The sequence below is a fragment of the Polypterus senegalus genome, chromosome 5 (genome assembly GCF_016835505.1).
Source record: "Polypterus senegalus isolate Bchr_013 chromosome 5, ASM1683550v1, whole genome shotgun sequence".
NCBI classification, from domain to species: Eukaryota; Metazoa; Chordata; class Cladistia; order Polypteriformes; family Polypteridae; genus Polypterus; species Polypterus senegalus.
The window spans coordinates 202,181,498-202,202,731 of NC_053158.1; the positions used below are offsets into that span (position 1 = coordinate 202,181,498).

The 21,234-nt window shown below is 40.7% G+C and overlaps 1 protein-coding gene across 1 annotated transcript in view; it reads left to right on the forward strand.

Annotated features, from left to right (window-relative positions):
* Nucleotides 1–21,234, forward strand: part of efr3a (EFR3 homolog A (S. cerevisiae)) — a 306,258-nt gene that overhangs the window by 259,949 nt on the left and 25,075 nt on the right. The window contains exons 15-17 of the mRNA XM_039753984.1: nt 250–325; nt 8,126–8,287; nt 12,421–12,552. Of these exons, the coding sequence (XP_039609918.1) occupies nt 250–325; nt 8,126–8,287; nt 12,421–12,552 (370 nt within the window). The remainder of the gene's footprint in view (nt 1–249; nt 326–8,125; nt 8,288–12,420; nt 12,553–21,234) is intronic.

Sequence of the window (21,234 nt, forward strand, 5' to 3'; positions counted from 1 at the left end):
CAGTTTTTATGCTCATTTTATTTTAGTATACATGCTTTGATACAATGTTTAATTTAATTTTTTTTTGGTATTTTTATTACCATATTTATTTATTTTTGTAATTTGGTTCTTGAATTTAGCAGCATTGTTATGCTCAGTAAGTGTAAAATAGACAAAGTTATTGTCATAAAAAATATTAATGCTGGGACTTTAGAATAGACAGTCACGTTATATTTATCTTCCTAATCAAACTTTATTTCTTTTGTTTAGGATCATCCCTGATGTTTCTGCTCTGAAAATAAAGAGAGAAAAGATTTCAAAACAAGATGTGAACTTCATGAAAAAGGTACATTTTTTTGTCACATATGGATTGTGTTGAATACGATTGATATCCACATTCTATGGGTTGCCCATCCAGAACTTTTCATTTAAAATCTGAAACCTCTCATAATAAACCACTAGTCTGGTTTGTGCAAATCAGAGTGAAACAGAGAGAGGGGCCTAATGTGCTTTTTAAGTGTACTGACAAAGGCACTATATGATAGATAGATAGATAGATAGATAGAAGGATGAAAGGCACTATATTATAGATAGATGGATGAAAGGCACTATATTATAGATAGATGGATGAAAGGCACTATATTATAGATAGACAGATAGATGAAAGGCACTATATTATCGATAGATAGATGGATGAAAGGCACTATATTATAGATAGATAGATAGATGAAAGACACTATATTAAAGATAGACAGATAGATGAAAGGCACTATATTATAGATAGATAGATAGATGGATGAAAGGCACTATATTAAAGATAGACAGATAGATGAAAGGCACTATATTATAGATAAATAGATGGATGGAAGACACTATATTATTGATAGATGGATGAAAGGCACTATATTATCGATAGGTAGATGAATGAAAGGCACCATATTATAGATAGATAGATAGGAAAGGCATTATATAATAGGTAATTTGATATGAGAGACACAATATAATAATTTGTTAGATTAGAGACGCTATAAGATAGATAGATGTGAAAGGCAATATATAACAGATAAATAGATGTGAGAGGCACTATATAATATATATTTTAGCGTAGTTGGCAGAATCAGATAGACAGAGAGAGGTGAGATAGATAGGAAAGGCACTGTGTAATAGTTAGATAGGGGAGGCACTATATAATGGATAGAAAGAATGAAAGAAAGGAGAGATGGGCTGACAGATCCGCCCACCCAGTTACTCCATCTGTCCGTCTCCAGGGGAACTTTGCCTTTTTACAGAAGCTCTTTAAATAAATAGATAGACAGATAAATATATACACATTCAATTTGGTCCGAATGCACACCAGAATGATTTAAAAGGAAGAAAAGAAAACTGACTTGGCAGTCCCAGTCCCAGTGAGCACAACATAGGCGTGTTGTCTTTTGTTTTTTAAAGGACCCCCAGTCACGTTTCCTGACACACTTCTGCTAAATGATTTGTTGGCTAACGGCCCTCAGTGTTGATATGTCAGAGAGATGATGTGCAGCGTTGTTCATGATGGTATTCAGTTTGTTTTAATTCTCACCTCCCCTACTACCTCCAGAGGGTCCAAGGTGTGTCCCATATCTGAGTCTGCCCTTTTAATAAGCTTGTTGATTCGGTGGTCCTCCCTTGACATGATGTCACCAGCCCAGCACACCACACCGGCCATCATAGAGGTGTAGAAGTCATGAAAGATGTCACTTCCCACATTTCTATTGTCATCAGAACAACCTCAGTTCAGTTATACTTTTATATTTTTTTCTTTCTATAAATGATTTATATTTTACTTGTGTAGTATTATTTTATTTTTTTTATTATTTTCTTAATTTATATATTCCTGTACAGCACTTTAGTTAAACACAGTTGTTTTGAAATGTGCATTATACGTATACAGTAGAATTGTAAATACAGTATATCAGTTCTTTCAGGTGCCATGGCACCGCCACACGGACTTTTCAGGTTCATATCGTTGTGTTGGCTCATCTTTACAAATGTGTGTTTAAATTCTGTGTTTTGTTCTCTGCATGAGGAGGTAGGAGTGAGAAAGTGTAAACTCCACACCGGTGAGGCAGCGACTCTAACTGCTGTGCCGCCTGCACACCCTTCAGCAGCTTGAAATCAGATGAATGTGTCGCCGCTCCTGCTGGGGTGTGCTTTTCACAAAGCATACATTTAAATGGCATACTTACGGATGGCGCTGCGTACGCGACACACGGATCTTAATTAAAATGTGATATTTTTTTGTTTGAATTCAACTTGCATGTGTTAGTTTTTTGCAAATTTAGATTAGCAGCTGAAGACTTGCGACTAATATAACTAATGAGATGTGATTGTGTTTGTTAGCAGCCGGAGCACAGTGTGTTCCCTGCAACTTTTAACATAATTTAATTTCAATTCCTGACAGAACTCTTATTGCAAACCCACATAGTATTAAGACAATTTTTTCTTTTAACAAAGAAGCGCTCGAGAATTTGTTACATATGACAAATAAAGGCCCTCTGTGATCCAGAATGAGATTACACCAGTTGAAGAAACGTATGACATGACAAATAAAGGTGAAACAGAACTAGAGGGAGGGTGGCGTGGTGCCACGGTGGTCAGCATGGCTGTTTCAATGACCTGGCATCCAGAGTTCACATCCCACATCTGCTTGTGCAGTATGAACATTCTCTATGAAGCTACGTCCACGCGTAGCTTTCATTTTAAATGAAAAACGATCTCTGACACTACCGTTTTTATGAAATGGTGAAACAACAAGGGGAAACGCTTCCGACATAGTCGTTTGCCAACATTGGCTGCACACGCATCAGCCGAAACAGAGAGAAACGGTATCCTCCTTGAAGGAATGGTAACGCAGCCGGCCTCAAGGTTTATCACAAAAATCTAGTGACTGGTGAATTATTTTCCGTTTGTGAGCGGATTCAACATTCAAACCATGCGAAACTCAATTTCGGTTGAGCAACACATGCGCTATGGAAAGCAACCCCTGTGTTTCCGCCGTGGTGCCATATGGTTTTCTTCCATGAAGGGTAAGCGATCCGTGAGTGAGCCGTCATAATGAGCAGGGCCCAATCAGGGAACGGGCCATGTGACAAGCACAAACCAATCAGAGTCTGTGTTTTCAAAACTCTCCATTTTTAGCCATCCGTACTGTAACGCCGAGTCAGAATTTTCGGAAATATATTCCTCTTTGAAATGGAGTCCATTTTCGAAGGTTAAAAACACCGGGGTTAGTGTGAACTAAAGGTGAAAATAGACGTGAAATTCTGTAAATGGAAATGTAGTAGTGTAGAAATAGCGCGAGTCCTCATGGTCATTTGGGTTTTCTTTCACATACCAGGAGATGTGCTGGTTAGACTAACGGGCGACCCTTAACTTGGTCCCCCAAGGCGGCCAGGGTTATGTAACTGAAGGTCTGGTTATCATCACAACAGGCAGGTGCCATATGGCATTCAGATAATGTCACTCCCTCTCATACAGTCCTTAACCTGCTAAAGGTTACCATTATGGAGTCCAGGTTTTAGATCACCTTAGATTAGAAAAAGTTTATTTAATGCCAAGGGGAAATTTACACACGTAGAGCAGCAGAAACAAAACAAAAAGGATACAAACTGTCAGGATAAATAATACAGCCAATCAGTCCATCAATATGTATAGGTAGATAGATATTCTGTACATGAAAGGCACTATATAATAGATAGATAGTAGATAGGAAAGGCATTATATCAGGGGTGTCCAATGTGTCGATCGTGATCGACCAGTAGATCGCAAATTAGTTCAGGTAGATCACGTTGCATTCAAAAAAATTTTTTTAAATGTTAGTCTATCATATATCCTCCCTATGGCATTTGCCACTTGATTGACATACAGGGCAGCCAGTCTGAGATCTCTTCTCTTCTAACACACTGGTCATCCTGCACACACAATCAAACGCGCGAGCTACTGCAAAACCCCAGCTGTGATCTAGTTAGCCTTCCAATTTATATCGACTAATTTAAAACAAAATTCTTTATGGAGGGTATGGGCTGGAGGTGGAATTGGAAGAGGATTTTTTTTCTCACAATGTCACAATTGAAGTGCGTTTGTCTGACGTCCAAGGTTCAGTCCCGATGAGGGGTGCAGTGGAGTTTGTACGCCTGATGAGCCCAAATTAGGGCGAAACACGTGTAGCGTACGCTTTGCATTACTTGACAGTTAACATTCTATAATCTGCTATTCGCAACTGAGAGGGCACCCATGGCGGATGTTTGCCGACTTGCAGACCAACCACACGCGTTACCTGGTAGGTAACCACCCATACAATCACATTGTGATTCAGACTTTGAATGCTATATATATATATATATACAGTACATATACAGTGCGTACGGAAAGTATTCAGACCCCCTTCAATTTTTCACTCTGTTATATTGCAGTCATTTGCTAAAATCATTTAAATTCATTTTTTTCCTCATTAATGTACACACAGCACCCCATATTGACAGACAAAAAAGAATTTTTGAAATTGTTGCAGATTTATTAAAAAAGAAAACTGAAATATCACATGGTCCTAAGTATTCAGACCCTTTGCTCAGTATTTAGTAGAAGCCCCCTTTTGAGCTCATACAGCCAGGAGTCTTCTTGGGAAAGATGCAACAAGTTTTTCACACCTGGATTTGGGGATCCTCTGCCGTTCCTCCTTGCAAATCCTCTCCAGTTCTGTCAGGTTGGATGATAAACGTTGGTGGACAGCCATTTTTAGGTCTCTCCAGAGATACTCAATTGGGTTTAAGTCAGGGCTCTGGCTGGGCCATTCAAGAACAGTCACAGAGTTGTTGTGAAGCCACTCCTTCGTTATTTTAGCTGTGTGCTTAGAGTCATTGACTTGTTGGAAGGTAAACCTTCGGCCCAGTCTGAGGTCCTTAGCACTCTGGAGAAGGTTTTTGTCCAGAATATCCCTGTACTTGGCCGCATTCATCTTTCCCTCGATTGCAACCAGTCGTCCTGTCCCTGCAGCTGAAAAACACCCCCACAGCATGATGCTGCCACCGCCATGCTTCACTGTGGGGACTGTATTGGACAAGTGATGGGCAGTGCCTGGTTGTCTCCACACATACCGCTTAAAAGGCCAAAAAGTTCTATCTTGGTCTCATCAGACCAGAGAATCTTATTTCTCACCATCTCAGAGTCCTTCAGGTGTCTTTTAGCAAACTCCATGCGGGCTGTCATGTGTCTTGCCTCTCTTCAGTGTGTGGAGACAACCAGGCACTGCTCATCACTTGTCCAATACAGTCCCCACAGTGAAGCATGGCGGTGGCAGCATCATGCTGTGGGGGTGTCTTTCAGCTGCAGGGACAGGACGACTGGTTGCAATCGAGGGAAAGATGAATGCGGCCAAGTACAGGGATATCCTGGACAAAAACCTTCTCCAGAGAGCTAAGGAAGGTTTACCTTCCAACAAGACAATGACCCTAAGCACACAGCTAAAATAACGAAGGAGTGGCTTCACAACAACTCTGTGACTGTTCTTGAATGGCCCAGCCAGAGCCCTGACTTAAACCCAATTGAGCATCTCTGGAGAGACATAAAATGGTTGTCCACCATCGTTTACCATCCAACCTGACAGAACTGGAGAGGATCTGCAAGGAGGAATGGCAGAGGATCCCCAAATCCAGGTGTGAAAAACTTGTTGCATCTTTCCCAAGAAGACTCATGGCTGTATGAGCTCAAAAGGGGGCTTCTACTAAATACTGAGGAAAGGGTCTGAATACTTAAATCTGCAACAATTTCAAAAATTCTTTTTTTTTTGTCTGTCAATATGGGGTGCTGTGTGTACATTAATGTGGGAAAAAATTAATTTAAATGATTTTAGCAAATAGCTGCAATATAACAAAGAGTACCCACTGTATATTCTGTGTAAGTATATATATATATATATATATATATATATATATATATATATATATATATATATATATATGTATATAGAATTTTAATGTAGGTAGATCATTGCGACCTGGTCATTTCAAAAGTAGCTCACAAGCTGAAAAAGTTTAGGCACCCCTGCATTATATGATAGATAGATAGATAGATAGCTGGATGTGAAAGGCACTATATAAGATAGATAGATAGATATGAAAGGCACTATATAAGAGACAGAGAGATAGTGAGATAGAGAGATGGTTGTGAAAGGCAGACAAATTTATTAATCTATCTATCTATCTATCTATCTATCTATCTATCTATCTATCTATCTATCTATCTATCTATCTATCTATCTATCTATTCTTATATATAAGATAGATAGTTATGAAAGGCACTATATAGCATAAATAGAGAGATTGATATGATAGGCACCATATAATACAAATAGATAAATTTATATTGTTCAGGTATTTCAAAGTGATATTTCCAAATACGATTGTCCTGAAAGGAAGCACTGAATTGCCTGATAGCAGTGGGCAGATAAGACCCCTACCAGAGATGCTTCTTAGCAGACCGTGATGGAAGGAGCTAGTGGCTAAAAGTGCTCCTCATTCAGTCGATTCCACTGTTTTCTAAATGGCTTATTTAATTCCTTGGTTCGTACGCTCAGGCCGGGGTGAGAACCTGCCTCATGGAGTTCTCAAATTTAGCTTGCCTCTGATTGCACTTGTTTGATTTTTAGACAGCTAAGCAACAAGATTTTTCCTTTTAGTGCCATAATTGAATGTTCACAAGTAACTAAGCACACCACCATGTATGGCACCTAATTTGTTCATTCTAGCTTACAACAAATGTGGTCGGAGATTTTAAAGGTAAGAAAGACAGAAGTTATAGGTAAGACAGTGTAACCAGTAGCAGGCCCCAAACCTCATATCCAGTAATGCCCAACACAGTCACAGGTTCAAATAATGGATGTTTAATCCACCAAGCAATTTATTCAAATAATCCCAACCAATAATCACACAAAGCCATGAAGCTCTTTCCTTTCCTTCCATCTTCTGCTGAGAGTTGCCACAAGAGGGCGCTCTTGGGGGGAGGACTGCCCTGGTTCTCAAACAACTCTGAAGTTGTCCCCACAAGTCATCCTGGGTCACCAGACGACATTCCTCGTCCAGTAAAAAACAAAAGGGAGCCCACTGCCTCCCAGGATAAGCCTTTTTCGGCCATTTTGCATTGTAGAGGTCTCTTGTGAGAGCTGTTTTGGGCTCTGGGCTACTGTGAGGCATCTAGAATCTGTAGTCCCTTCTCCAGTCATCTCTGCTCTCAGAGCTTCTTGAGGGTTAAGCCGAGACAGACTATGTTCCATGTCACCCCATTTATAGACTTGTCTCCACTCATCTCTTGTCTGGCTGTCTCATAATCAATATCTTCTTCCTCTTTCGGCTGCTCTCGTTAGGGGTTGCTACAGTGGATCGTCGTCTTCCATATCTTCCTGTCCTCGTCATCCTGCTCTGTCACACTCGTCACCTGCATGTCCTCTTTCACCACATCCATAAACCTCCTCATAGGCCTTCCTCTTTTCCTCTTGCCTGGCAGCTTTGTCCTTAGCACCCTTCTCCCAAATATACCCAGCATCTCTCCTCTGCACATGTCCAAACCAACACCATCACGCCTCTCTGACTTTTGTCGTCCAGCCTGAGCTGACCCTCTAATGTCCTCATTTCTAATCCTATCAACCCTCGTCACACCCAGTGCAAATCATAGCATCTTTCTGTCTCCTACTCAATATAATGTTCTCAAATCTTCTGTTTATTCTGGGGTGTTATCCCAGCAGCATCAAGTGTAAGATATGAACTGAGGTGACGATCCATCGTGTGCAGGCTCTTATAGGGCTAACTTAGAATTGCCTGCTAACCTAAGATGCACATCTTTAGGGATGGGAGAGGATAACCAAAGAACCCAGGCAAAACTCCCACAGAGAAGTGGAGAACACCATTCAGGCAACAGTCGGTTGCAGGTTTTGAACCTAGAAAGCTGGATCCAAGACCACAGAGGATCCTCTGTACCTCCGTTTCTAATAGTAAGCACACCAAAATACCAGCACACATCTTTTTTTTAATCCAACAGAAGGTGCCCAGGTGCTGTTTTGACAGCATGTGTAGGCTTCAGTTGTCCATTTATTTCTTTCTTTTTCCTTTCTACTTTATAGCACGGACAGCAGCTGTATCGACACATCTACCTGGGTTGTAAAGAAGACGATAATGTCCACAAAAACTTTGAGCTTCTCTTCACTGCACTGGCTCTCGTTACAATTGAATTAGCTAACGAAGACGTGGTTATCGACCTGATTCGACTCTCTATTGCTCTGCAGGTGGGCTTCAATATTTTCTTTCATCTACCATTCTGAATAAAGCTAATTACCAGAGTGCTTTGGGTAAATAAATGGGTAGCACTTTAAAATTAGGTGTCCCTAATACGCTGTGCTTACCATGTAATTTCCTGCATAATTACAGTGCAGCTGCTACAACAATATTTATTTCTATAGCACGTTTTCATACAAATGATGGTGATAATAACGGCAGCAAAGAAACAGTCAGTTCTTGATGGTGAGGTGTTGGAAGCAGCAAAAATGGTCAAGCGTGACGATCTGAGCCACCTTGACATGGGCCAAGTTGTGATGGCTAGATGACTGAATCAGAACATCTCCAAAATGGCAGGTGTTATGGGGTGTCCCCAGTATGCAGTGGTTAGAAACTACCAAAAGCGGTCTAAGGAAAGACCACCAGTGAATATAGGTGCCCAAGGCTCATTGATGGCTAGCCTGATCCCACAGAAAAGCCACCGTAGCTCAAATTGCTAAAAAAACAGGTAATGCTGACCATGAGAGAAAAGTGACAGAACAACTCGCTGTGTAGCTGCAAACCAGTCTGAGTGCCCATTCTGACTCCTATCCAACCCTGAAGGCACCTACAGTGGTCACGTGAGCATCAGAGCTGGACCATGAAGCAATGGAAGAAGGTCTGACGAACCACTTTACCTTTTAGATCATGTGGACGGACTGGTGTTTGTGCGGGAAGAGATGGCAGCAGGATGCACCACTGGAAAAAGGCAGGTTGGCAGAGAGATTCTCTGGGCTACGTTCTGCTGGGATGCTTTGAGTCCTGACAGTCATGTGGATATTACATTGGCATGTACCACTTACCTAAAAACTGTTGAAGATCACGTACATCCTTTCATGTTAACGGTATTCCCTGATGGCAGTGACTTCTTTCAGTAGGATAATGCACCCTGGCAAAAAATGTTCAAGAATGGTTTGAAGAACATGACAAAGAGTTCAAGGTGTTGACTTGGCCTCCAAATTCCCCAGATCTCTATCCGATTGAGCATCTGTGGGATGTTCTGGAAAACCAAGTTGGATCTATGGATGTCCCACCTTGCAACTTTACAGGACTTAAAGGATCTGCTGCAGTCGTCTTGGTGAAGATACCACAGGACCTCTTCAGAGGTCTTGTGGAGTCCATGCCTCAATGGGACAAAGCTGTTTTGGTAGCACAAGGGGTGAAGTGGGGTGGGGTTAGCACAACATAAGGTGGGTGGTTTTAAAGTTGTGACTGATGATGATGTGTAATATATACACGCGCACATATATAGAGTATGCACACACATAAATATGCGCATCATCATCAGCCACTGCTATAAAGCCACCTGCCTTATATCGTGTAGGAAGCATGGAAGTGTTTAGTAAAGACGGCAATAGAGTTTCTAACCAGATTGTTTAATGCAGTCTTGAAAAGTGAGAGGATACCTGAGGAGTGGAGAAGAAGTGGACTGGGACCGAATTTTAAGAATAAGGGGGATGTGCAGAGCTGTAGTAACTACAGGGGGATAAAATTGATGAGCCACAGAATGAAGTTATGGGTAAGAGTAGTGGAAGCTCAGTTAAGAAGGGAGGTGATGATTAGTGAGCAGCAGGATGGTGTCATGCCAGGACAAAGCACCACAGATGCAATGTTTTCTCTGAGGGTGTTGATGTAGAAGTAGAGGGAAGGCCAGAAGGAGTTGCATTGCATCTTTGAGGACCTGGAGAAAGCATATGACAGGGTGACAAGAGAGGAGCTGTGGTATTGAATGAGGAAGTTGAGAGTGGCAAAGAAGTATGTGAGAGTTGTACAGGAATATATACAAGGGAAGTGTGACGGTGGTGAGGTCTGCAGTAGGAGTGACGGAGGTGGGATTACATCAGGGATCAGCTCTGAGCCCTTTCTTATTGGTAATGGTGATGGACAGGCTGACAGACGAGCTTAGACAGGAGACCCCGTGGACTGTGATGTTTGCTGATGACATTGTAATGTGATGTTTGCTGATGACATTGTAATCTGTAGCAATAGTAGGGAGCAGGTTGAGGAGACCCTGGAAAGGTGGAGATATGCTCTAGAGAGGAGAGGAATGAAGGTCAGTAGGAACACCAAGACAGAATACATGTGTGCAAATGAGATGGAGGTCAGTGGAATGGTGAGAATGCAGGGAGTAGAGTTGGAGAAGGTGGATGAGTTTAAACACTTGAGATTAACAGTACAGAGTAATGGGGTTGTGGAAGAGAAGTGAAGAAGAGAGTGCAGGCAGGGTGGAGTTGGTGGAGAAGAGTGCCAGGAGTGATTGGTGACAGATGGGTATCATCAAGAGTGACAAGGAAGGTCTACAGGACGGCAGTGAGACCAGCTATGTTGTATGGGCTGGAGACAGTGGCACTGACCAGAAAGCAGGAGACGGAGCTGGAGTTGGCAGAGTTAAAGATCCTAAGATTTGCATTGGGTGTGACAAGGATGGACAGGATTAGAAATGAGGACATTAGAGGGTCAGCTCAGGTTGAACGGTTTGGAGACAAAGTCAGAGAGGCGAGATTGCGTTGGTCTGGACATGTGTAGAGGAGAGATGAGGGGTATATTGGGAGAAGGATGCTAAGGATAGAGCTGCCAGGTAAGAGGAGAAGAGGAAGGCATGAGGAGGTTTATGGATGTAGTGAGAGAGGACATGCAGGTGGTGGGTGTGACAGAGCAAGATGACAAGGACAGAAAGATATGGAAGAAGATGATCTGCTGTGGCAACCCGTAACGGGAGCAGCCAAAAGAAAAAGATGTAATGTGTGTGTGTGTGTGTGTGTGTATGTATATATATATATATATATATATAGATAGATGATGATATATATATATAGATATATATATATATATACATGATACTGTATATATATATATATAATCAGAATATATATATATATATATATATATATATATATATATAATTATTGGGTGGAGTGAGCTGCTTAAGCAGTTTGATCTCACTGATTTTCTTTTCAGACAAAAGAAGGGTTTGGTCTTATGAATCAATTAACTCTTTGAGGGCTGAATATTTTTTCCGAAAAACATAGTTTCTGAAAAGCAATGATTTCACACAGAAATCAACATATAACATCTGTTGCTGCATGCTGCGGGTGCCAGTTTGCCAAGAATGTGTGGCAGACTTGCTGCCAGGCTGTCTTCGCATGGCTGGGGGTGGCAGCGGTCACGGTCGCACTGCATTGCAATATGGCTTCTACCTCTTACCATTGTTAAGTGGCAGTCCTCCTGGCAAATATTGTCAGTACAACAATTAGCTGGGGACCAGTCCGCTCAAGCTGGAACCTCACATTCGTTTTTCGATCGCTTGTATCAAAATCGGAGTCCGGCAAGTCATAGCCAAGTTCAGAGATAATAGGCAAGACGTCTCTCACTATTATGTCAGTGCCACTTTCGCTCTTGTTTGCACCTTACTACTCACATGAGCGCAGAAAATCTCAGTCAAACCAATGAAGCTAACTTTCCTTCTTAAAACGAGAGTCCCACTAAAACATAACGGTTTGTTTTGGCACAGTTTACAGTTGATTACCCTCGTCAACTCCTCCTTTTGACAAAAGTTGACATCAGCCCTGAAAGAGTTAAATTGTTTTATCATTCATAATTAACATTTTCAATTTGCAATTTTAGTGCCAAATATCTACTAAAATGAGCATGTTGTAGAAGTATAATTATAAATGTCACTGTTTTCAGTTACCTGATTCTAAAACAACATCTCAAAAGAAATTCTATTGGTATTCTATGGTATTTCTATACTGCAAGAAATGTTAAACGTATTGTTTTTTAGTTATTTGTTTTAGTATGTCATTGTCTTAAAACCCATTTATTTAAATTGTCTTTGCCCTTGAGCTAACATTTGAGTTTTCTGCTTGGGATGGAAATGCAAACAAAATGGTGAAGGTGATGCCTAACAGCGGTGTAAGTGCCAGCCAAGCATGATATTATGTAAGAGGTCATGGGCACACCAGTGATTGCTCGCTTCTATTGTACGTATCGGTTTTTTGCTGCAGCAGCAGGTTGTCCTTCCTTGGATTTAATATCTTAATATGTTTTTAGTATCTAATACCCTGATGTTCTTTCTCACTTTTTTTTCTATTATGTATTACTTTAGGACATGGCCATCATGAATGAAGATAACCTTTCCATATTTAACCGCTGTGGCACCATGGCACTGGTAGCTGCTTATTTGAATTTCCTAAGTCAGATGATTGCAAACCCTGCTTTTTGTCAGCATGTCAGCAAGGTAGGGAAATTTCATACCAGCATATGCTTTTTGTAAAGATCTAATTTTTTTTTTTTTTCATTGAATCAATTAAAATGTGAAATTTGCTTTTGTTTAAGACTATTGCCTGTATCAGAAGTTCATACCAACTGAACTGTTAACCGTAACCAGATATAGATATTCTGTGGCCAGAATGTTGTTAACTTCACTGGATTAATATGTTAAACATCCCAGTGGATTAGTTTGGCTTTTTTGATGCTGATCAACAGGAATAGACTCTTTAATGTCAAAGTGAAAACAGATCTCTACCAAGTTGTCAAAATTAATTGCAAATATAAAACATGTAATATTGAACAAGTATAAAACATGCAAAAATTAATTAAAAATATAAAACACGTAATATATTAAAACATAAAACACATAATTTATAACATACAGTCAAACTCACAGTTATAATGATTTCTCGGTTATAATGAAAAAAAAAATTTTTTTTGAAAGATATACCAGCGATTCGCATGTAAATTTGCCCAGTTATAATGAGCGAACTCTCGGTTATTATGAACAACACTTGACCACATCCTGGACTTTTGTGAGCAACTAGCGAAATAAATTTCAATATGCAATAAATTTCATATCTATTGCCTGGAACAGTGAGACGACTGTTACCATACAGAATTGATTCAGGAAATCAACATCTGACATTTTTGAAGAAAGGGATGAATTGCCGTTATTAACATGGGTTCGGCAAAACAAGGTTGAAATTAATAATGTCAGTTATTACGACTATCAACACGTGGATGACTAATTGTTTACTAGCAGAATTCCTACTGAAAACAAAATTGTAAACGCATTGCTTCAAAAAGAAGAAGACGACGATGACGAGGAGGAAGATATATTGGATTTACCAGAACGCGGTTTACCAGCATTGATGCTGAAAATGCTTGCAATAGATTGATGGCATTATTTCAAGGGACTGATGTGAAAAAGCAAGCATTTAAATGCATTAAGTGTTTTAAGAGGCAAACTGCGTGACTGTAAATGACAAAGTTTTTTTAAAAAAAAAAAGTATTTTGGACTTTCTTAGAAAATAGTATATTGTACTTAATGTATGTTTTCATTATGGGCTAAATGCATTTTTTTTTCAATAAATCACTATTACTTTAATAGACTGAGTTAGTTTTTGTCAAATTTGCATTTCCCGGTTATAACAAATTTCACTTATAACGAGCAAATAGTGTTGATCCCATCAAACTCACTATAACCAAGTTTGACTATATATAAAACACGTAAAAATTAATTACAAATATAAAACACATAATACATAACAAACATAAAACACGTAACAAATATAAAACACATAATTTATCACTTAAGTATTTATCCTTTTAATCTGAAACCCCTATATCATTAGTGATGTGGCCAACTGGTTATTTCGAAGTCCCAGAATTCATTCACTGGAAGTCCCCAGTCTGGGTTCTAATTGATTGTCATATTAACACATCTTAATGTGGAAAGGCCAACTTGTGGGTGGTGAGTCAGTATGGTGGCCTGACCTAAACAATGAGGAAATAAGAACACAACAACGGACCCCATGAAAAGCACAAGTCAGGAGATGGAAGCAAGAAAATCTCCACGTCTCTAAATATCCAGTTAAATCAGTCATGAAGAAATAGAAAGAATATGGCACAGCTAGAATTCTACTAGATCAGACTGTCCATATAAACTGAAGGAGAACAGTGAGGGAGGCCAACTGGAGACCTCTGAGAAGTGTGAACAGCTAACAAGCTACAGTAGCTGAGACTGGAGAGACTATGCAGGTAACAGCTCTGCTCTGAGCCGTCATCAGTTGCAGCTTTTCAGGAGAGAACAGACACACCGGACATTTCAGCAGAAGGACATCAGCTGGAAGAAGGTTCTGTGGACTAATGAGACCAAAATTGAGCTTTATGGAATCCAGACTTAACCCCATATTGCACTGCACAAACACACCATCCTTGTCATGCAGCATGATGGTGGCAGCATCAGGTGGTGAAGATGTTTCTCTGCAGCAGGCTCTGTAAAGCCAAGAGGTTAAAATAAATGCAGTCAAATATGGGGGGAAACCTGAAGCAGTCTGCAAGAAACCTGCACCTTGTGAGAAGCATCTTTCAACAAGACGAACGGACCCAAGGATAAAGCCAAGGCTACAAACCTACAATGTGAATGTCCTGGAGTGGCTCAGTCAAAGTCCAGACTTCAATCCGATTGAGAATTTGTGGCTGAACTTTATAAAGTCTGTTCACTCGTAATCGACACCACACCTGGTGGAGCTTGAGCGGTTTTGCAAAGAAGAACAGAGAAAAAAATAGCAAAGCTGATAGAGCGATAGACCTGTGCAGACACTCAAGGCTGCCATGGCTTCCAAAGGTGCGTCTACTGAATACTGACTTGGAGGGGTGCAATCGATTATTTTATTTCATACTTGTTATTCATTTAAATCACTTTGCAGAGACCTATTTCACTTATAAACCCTGGTTGTAACGTAACAGTACATTACAGGATTATGGGGAGCTTTAGTCTGTCTAGTAAGGAGCAAAAACTCTGGATGGTTTGCCAGTCTACTGCTTATCTCTTGGATGTGGTAGAAATGACCGGAAAAGCCCCTCTGGCCCACCTGGAGAGCATACAAATTCCACCCTGACTATGACCAGCCTCGTCATTGATCTCAGTCCCTTCCATATTTGCTGTTTTTTCTTTTCCCTTCTCAAACACATATCTATTTATTTTGTCTTCCATCTCCAAGCAAATTAGGAGCCTTTGTGGGTTTATGTCCAGCGATGGACTGACATTCCATCCATGGTTGGCTCCTGGAGTAATAAGAAACAGCTGTGTGGAAATATTAAATCAAAGTCGCCGTGTAAATTAAAGAGGACTGGAAGATGTGTAAAAGGAAATTCATGGCCTGATCACCAAAACCCTCAAAGCTTTTAGAAGGACATCACAATTCAGAGAGAAGAGGGCTGCAGCAAACTCTATGAACATATTTGTCCAAAAGTATTAATCACCTCTGAAAGCCTTGTTTTTTTTTTTTTAATAACACTACAAAAAGGGTTTTATATCACATGGAGCTTCTCGTAATGTATTTGTTTTTTTCAGTGTACAAGGAGACAGTTGCAGATTTATTACCTCCTAACATTCCTCTTCAATATTTAATGACGGTGCTTTTGCTTTGCTGCCTGCAGACAGAGGCAGAGACATCCATTCGATCACTGTAATCTCTTTAGATAATAAAGAACATTATCACAATGATATACCTTCCAGGGAGTATTTTTTTGGGTAAATTGGCTCAGAATTTCTTAAATCTTTAGCGTTTCAACGTCTCACGGATTACCTGTTAAATATTTAGATGGCGTTCTGCTTAGCACCGCCGCCTCACAGATCCAGAGCTCCATGTTTGAATCCTGCTTTCAGTTTGCACCTTCTCCTTGCTGTTCCCTCCCAGTTCGTCAAACACACGTTTGTTACTCTAATTGCCATTTCTATATTAGCCCCTATGTGAATGTAAATGGGTCCTGTGACAGACTGGTACCCCTTTCATAAGAACTTTGTATCACGCCTGTGCATCTGAGGACCTCCTTACAGGCTTCGTCAAGGTATGTAATAATCCACCCGGACGAGAGGGGGGTGCTACCACACTGTCTTCTCCTTCTCACCCTGGCAGAACCGTGAAACCACCCAATGAGGGCACCTGAATCCCCGCTTTCCAGTCCCCCAGCCATAAAGCCACCGGATTCCCGAAAGGGGGTGTCTTTTGCTATAAGAACCAACCGATAGACAGAGCCTTCCTTAAAAGTGGCCCGGAGAAAGAATGTTTGTTTTCTGTTTTGCTGGCCTGACAACTGGTCAGTTTGACGCCACACCTGGTGTTACTTTTTTGTTTACTTAGCCATCACGTTAAACAGAACGACCCGATTGGTGCCCCAAATTTTGATACACCAGTCCGGCCACATTTGTTTAGCTGATAGCTAAGCTGGCCCAATATCTAATCCAGAGATTATCTATCTATCTATCTATCTATCTATCTATCTATCTATCTATCTATCTATCTATCTATCTATCTATCTATCTTTTATATAGTGCCTTTCACTCTATCTATCTATCTATCTATCTATCTATCTATCTATCTATCTATCTATCTACAGTGGTGTGAAAAACTATTTGCCCCCTTCCTGATTTCTTATTCTTTTGCATGTTTGTCACACAAAATGTTTCTGATCATCAAACACATTTAACCATTAGTCAAATATAACACAAGTAAACACAAAATGCAGCTTTTAAATGATGGTTTTATTATTTAGGGAGAAAAAATCCAAACCTACATGGCCCTGTGTGAAAAAGTAATTGCCCCCTTGTTAAAAATAACCTAACTGTGGTGTATCACACCTGAGTTCAATTTCCGTAGCCACCCCCAGGCCTGATTACTGCCACACCTGTTTCAATCAAGAAATCACTTAAATAGGAGCTGCCTGACACAGAGAAGTAGACCAAAAGCACCTCAAAAGCTAGACATCATGCCAAGATCCAAAGAAATTCAGGAACAAATGAGAACAGAAGTAATTGAGATCTATCAGTCTGGTAAAGGTTATAAAGCCATTTCTAAAGCTTTGGGACTCCAGCGAACCACAGTGAGAGCCATTATCCACAAATGGCAAAAACATGGAACAGTGGTGAACCTTCCCAGGAGTGGCCGGCCGACCAAAATTACCCCAAGAGTGCAGAGACGACTCATCCGAGAGGTCACAAAAGACCCCAGGACAACGTCTAAAGAACTGCAGGCCTCACTTGCCTCAATTAAGGTCAGTGTTCACGACTCCACCATAAGAAAGAGACTGGGCAAAAACGGCCTGCATGGCAGATTTCCAAGACGCAAACCACTGTTAAGCAAAAGAACATTAGGGCTCGTTCAATTTTGCTAAGAAACATCTCAATGATTGCCAAGACTTTTGGGAAAATACCTTGTGGACTGATGAGACAAAAGTTGAACTTTTGGAAGGCAAATGTCCGTTACATCTGGCGTAAAAGGAACACAGCATTTCAGAAAAGAACATCATACCAACAGTAAAATATGGTGGTGGTAGTGTGATGGTCTGGGGTTGTTTTGCTGCTTCAGGACCTGGAAGGCTTGCTGTGATAGATGGAACCATGAATTCTACTGTCTACCAAAAATCCTGAAGGAGAATGTCCGCCATCTGTTCGTCAACTCAAGCTGAAGCGATCTTGGGTGCTGCAACAGGACAATGACCCAAAACACACCAGCAAATCCACCTCTGAATGGCTGAAGAAAAACAAAATGAAGACTTTGGAGTGGCCTAGTCAAAGTCCTGACCTGAATCCAATTGAGATGCTATGGCATGACCTTAAAAAGCGGTTCATGCTAGAAAACCCTCAAATAAAGCTGAATTACAACAATTCTGCAAAGATGAGTGGGCCAAAATTCCTCCAGAGCGCTGTAAAAGACTCATTGCAAGTTATCGCAAACGCTTGATTGCAGTTATTGCTGCTAAGGGTGGCCCAACCAGTTATTAGGTTCAGGGGGCAATTACTTTTTCACACAGGGCCATGTAGGTTTGGATTTTTTCTCCTAAATAATAAAACCATCATTTAAAAACTGCATTTTGTGTTTACTTGTGTTATATTTGACTAATGGTTAAATGTGTTTGATGATCAGAAACATTTTGTGTGATAAAACATGCAAAAGAATAAGAAATCAGGAAGGGGGCAAATAGTTTTTCACACCACTCTATCTATCTATCTATCTATCTATCTATCTATCTATCTATCTATCTATCTATCTATCTATCTATCTATCTATCTATCATATAGTGCCTTTCATATCTATCTTTCTATCTATCTATCTATCTATCTATCTATCTATCTATCATATAGTGCCTTTCACTCTGTCTGTCTGTCTGTCCGTCCGTCCGTCCGTCCAGCTTTAAATTGTACAGGCCACATCAACTGATCCCAGGGATTCACCTTCTAATGGGATGCAAGGGGTCAAAGTTACTCCTTTTTAGAGGACTTTGAGAAACTGGGGATCGGTAATATAGACATGTGGAGGATCATTTTATTCTATTTCAATGTCACTGATCACAAATTTGATCATAATTTTGATATTTGATTCTTTACCGGTGGTCCTAGCCCTCTAACAGCCCTTCACAGAAGGATAAGAACAACCCATTTTTAACACAAGCATATGGTGTACTGTGTTAGACTATTTCAATCACTTTACTATATGTGAATGATTTGGATAGGAGTATATTTAACAAGCTGGTGTCACAGACAGCTGGGGTCCTTGTTCGGCCGAGATGCCTCTTCGCGGAGAGGACCGAGTGAGCAATCGTAGGCAGAGCAGTACCTCCCCCCAGGACATTAGATGGCAGCCCCCATGGTTTGCAGTAGTGCCTCAGATTCCCACAGGGCTTCATGGGAGTTGGAGTTATCGACAGCCCAGTTGGGATCCGGGGGTGCAGTCAGGGGGTGCTGCAACAGCTCCTGAGCCCTCATGGGCAGTTCTTACGCCACACCCTGCTGCTGGCTCCTTTTATAACACCCCCGGAAGTTCTCCAGGTGCTCATTGACCTACTTTTGGCAGCCAGTAGCCACCACTGTGGGAGGGAGGGAGGTGAAGCATTTCCGAGGAGGAGATGGAGGAGAATGAAAAAGAATAGGAGAAGGAAAGTATTGGGATTGTGCTTGTGTTTGGGACTGTGTTGTGTACTTGTGGGAACAGGGAAGATGTTGCCCACAAGTGAGGAAACAAAAATAAAACTTTTGTGTTTTTATAAGTGTGCTTTCTGCTTCTGTCTATGTCGGATTAAACGCTGGTGTAGCGCCATCTACTGTCACACTGGTTAAGTTTGCAGATGATACCAAGATAGGTGGATTGGCAGATAATCGAGAATGGACTGCAGACAGGCTTAAGCAGATTTGTGACAGTTGACATTTATTGTCAGTAAATGTAAAGAATTACACATAGGAAGTATAAATGTAAGGGGTTTGAATGCAGCATTCAGAAGCCATTAACACATGACTGTTGGATCATTTAACACCAGGACATTGCAATAAAGGTCTATGCACATATAATAAATAATGAACTCTATCAAAACTAGTATAAAATATAAAGAAGTATATTAGAAAGTAACAGTTTTATTATTAATGCTGTCAAAAATGCAAAGAAACTGTTAACTACTTTATTTGCACCAGCAACATGACTAAAAGTCTGCATTTGAATGAGAAAATTTGAAACATGGCACCACGCAGAGTGCAGGCGTAGAAGCACAAGTGCCACAAATGTAATGCGTTTCTTTGTGCTTTCCATGCTTGTTGCACACATCTGGTAGATGGTGGCAGTTTGCACTCAGTGGGTGGCAGACGCCTTGTGATGAAGAAGCGCCTTTGGGGCAGCCATCCACATCACTCCCAGAGCCTACAGATTTCACATCTTTCAATTGATTGTCACTATCTTAATTGCTGTCATTATCAAAATATTCCTTTTGCAATAAATCTAATTGTTTCAAAAAATGATCAGCTTTATACCTTTTTTCCGAACTACATAACGACAGACTGTCTATTTATAGCACTATTTTCCGCAAGCTATCTCCACCATAAAACAAATTATCTGGCTGTCCACAAGATGGCAGCACTATAGTTGGTAACTGAGATGTGGCAGCAAAGCATGGCTGAATCTATCATGGCTGTATACTGAAATATGACATCCATTTCGTGTTTTTACAGACTCTATGAGATTAATAGGTAGGCTAATAGAATGTCAGGTTATATAGCGTCTTGATGCGTAGAGTACAAGTCACAGGAGGTCCTGCTGAAGCTTTATAACACACTGGTGAGGCCTCATCTGGAGTCCTGGGTGCAGTTCTGGTCTACAAAAAGGACACAGCAGCACTAAAGAAAGTCCAGAGAAGAGCAACTAGGCTGATTACGGTGCTACAGGGGATGAGTTATGAGGAACGATTAAAAGAACTGAGCCTAAGTCTTCAGTTAGTTTAGGTCTTGTTAGGTCTAAATACACAATGGGAGGTCTGAAAATTGAGGATACACCTTATTAGAACGATTTAGGAGTCATAGTGGACTCTAAGCTATCAACTGACAGACAGTGTTCAGAAGTCATTAAGAAGGTTAACAGAATGTCAGGTTGTATAGCGCCTTGATGTGTGGAGTACAAGTCACTCAAGATCAGGCTTTATAACACACTGATGAGGCCTCATCTGGAGTCCTGTGTGCAGTTTTGGTCTCCAGGCTGCAAAAAAGGACATAGCAGCACAAGAGAAGGTGCAGAGAAGAGCGACTAGGCTGACTCAGGGCTACAGGGGATGAGTTATAAGGAAAGATTAAAAGAGCTGAGCCTGTTAGCCATTTAATGTCAAAAAATGTAAAGTATTATTCATGGGAAGTAAAAATGTGAGGTTTGAATACACAATGGGGGTCTGAAAATCGAAAGTACACCTCGTGAGAAGGATTAAGGAGTCATAATGGACTCTTAAGTTATCAACTGCCAGACAGTGTTAAGAAGTCATTAAGAAGGCTAACAGAATGTCATGTTATATAGCGCCTTGATGTGTGGAGTACAAGTCACAGGAGGTTCTGCTGAAGCTTTATAACTCACTGGTGAGACCTCATCTGGAGTCCTGTGTGCAGTTTGGGTCT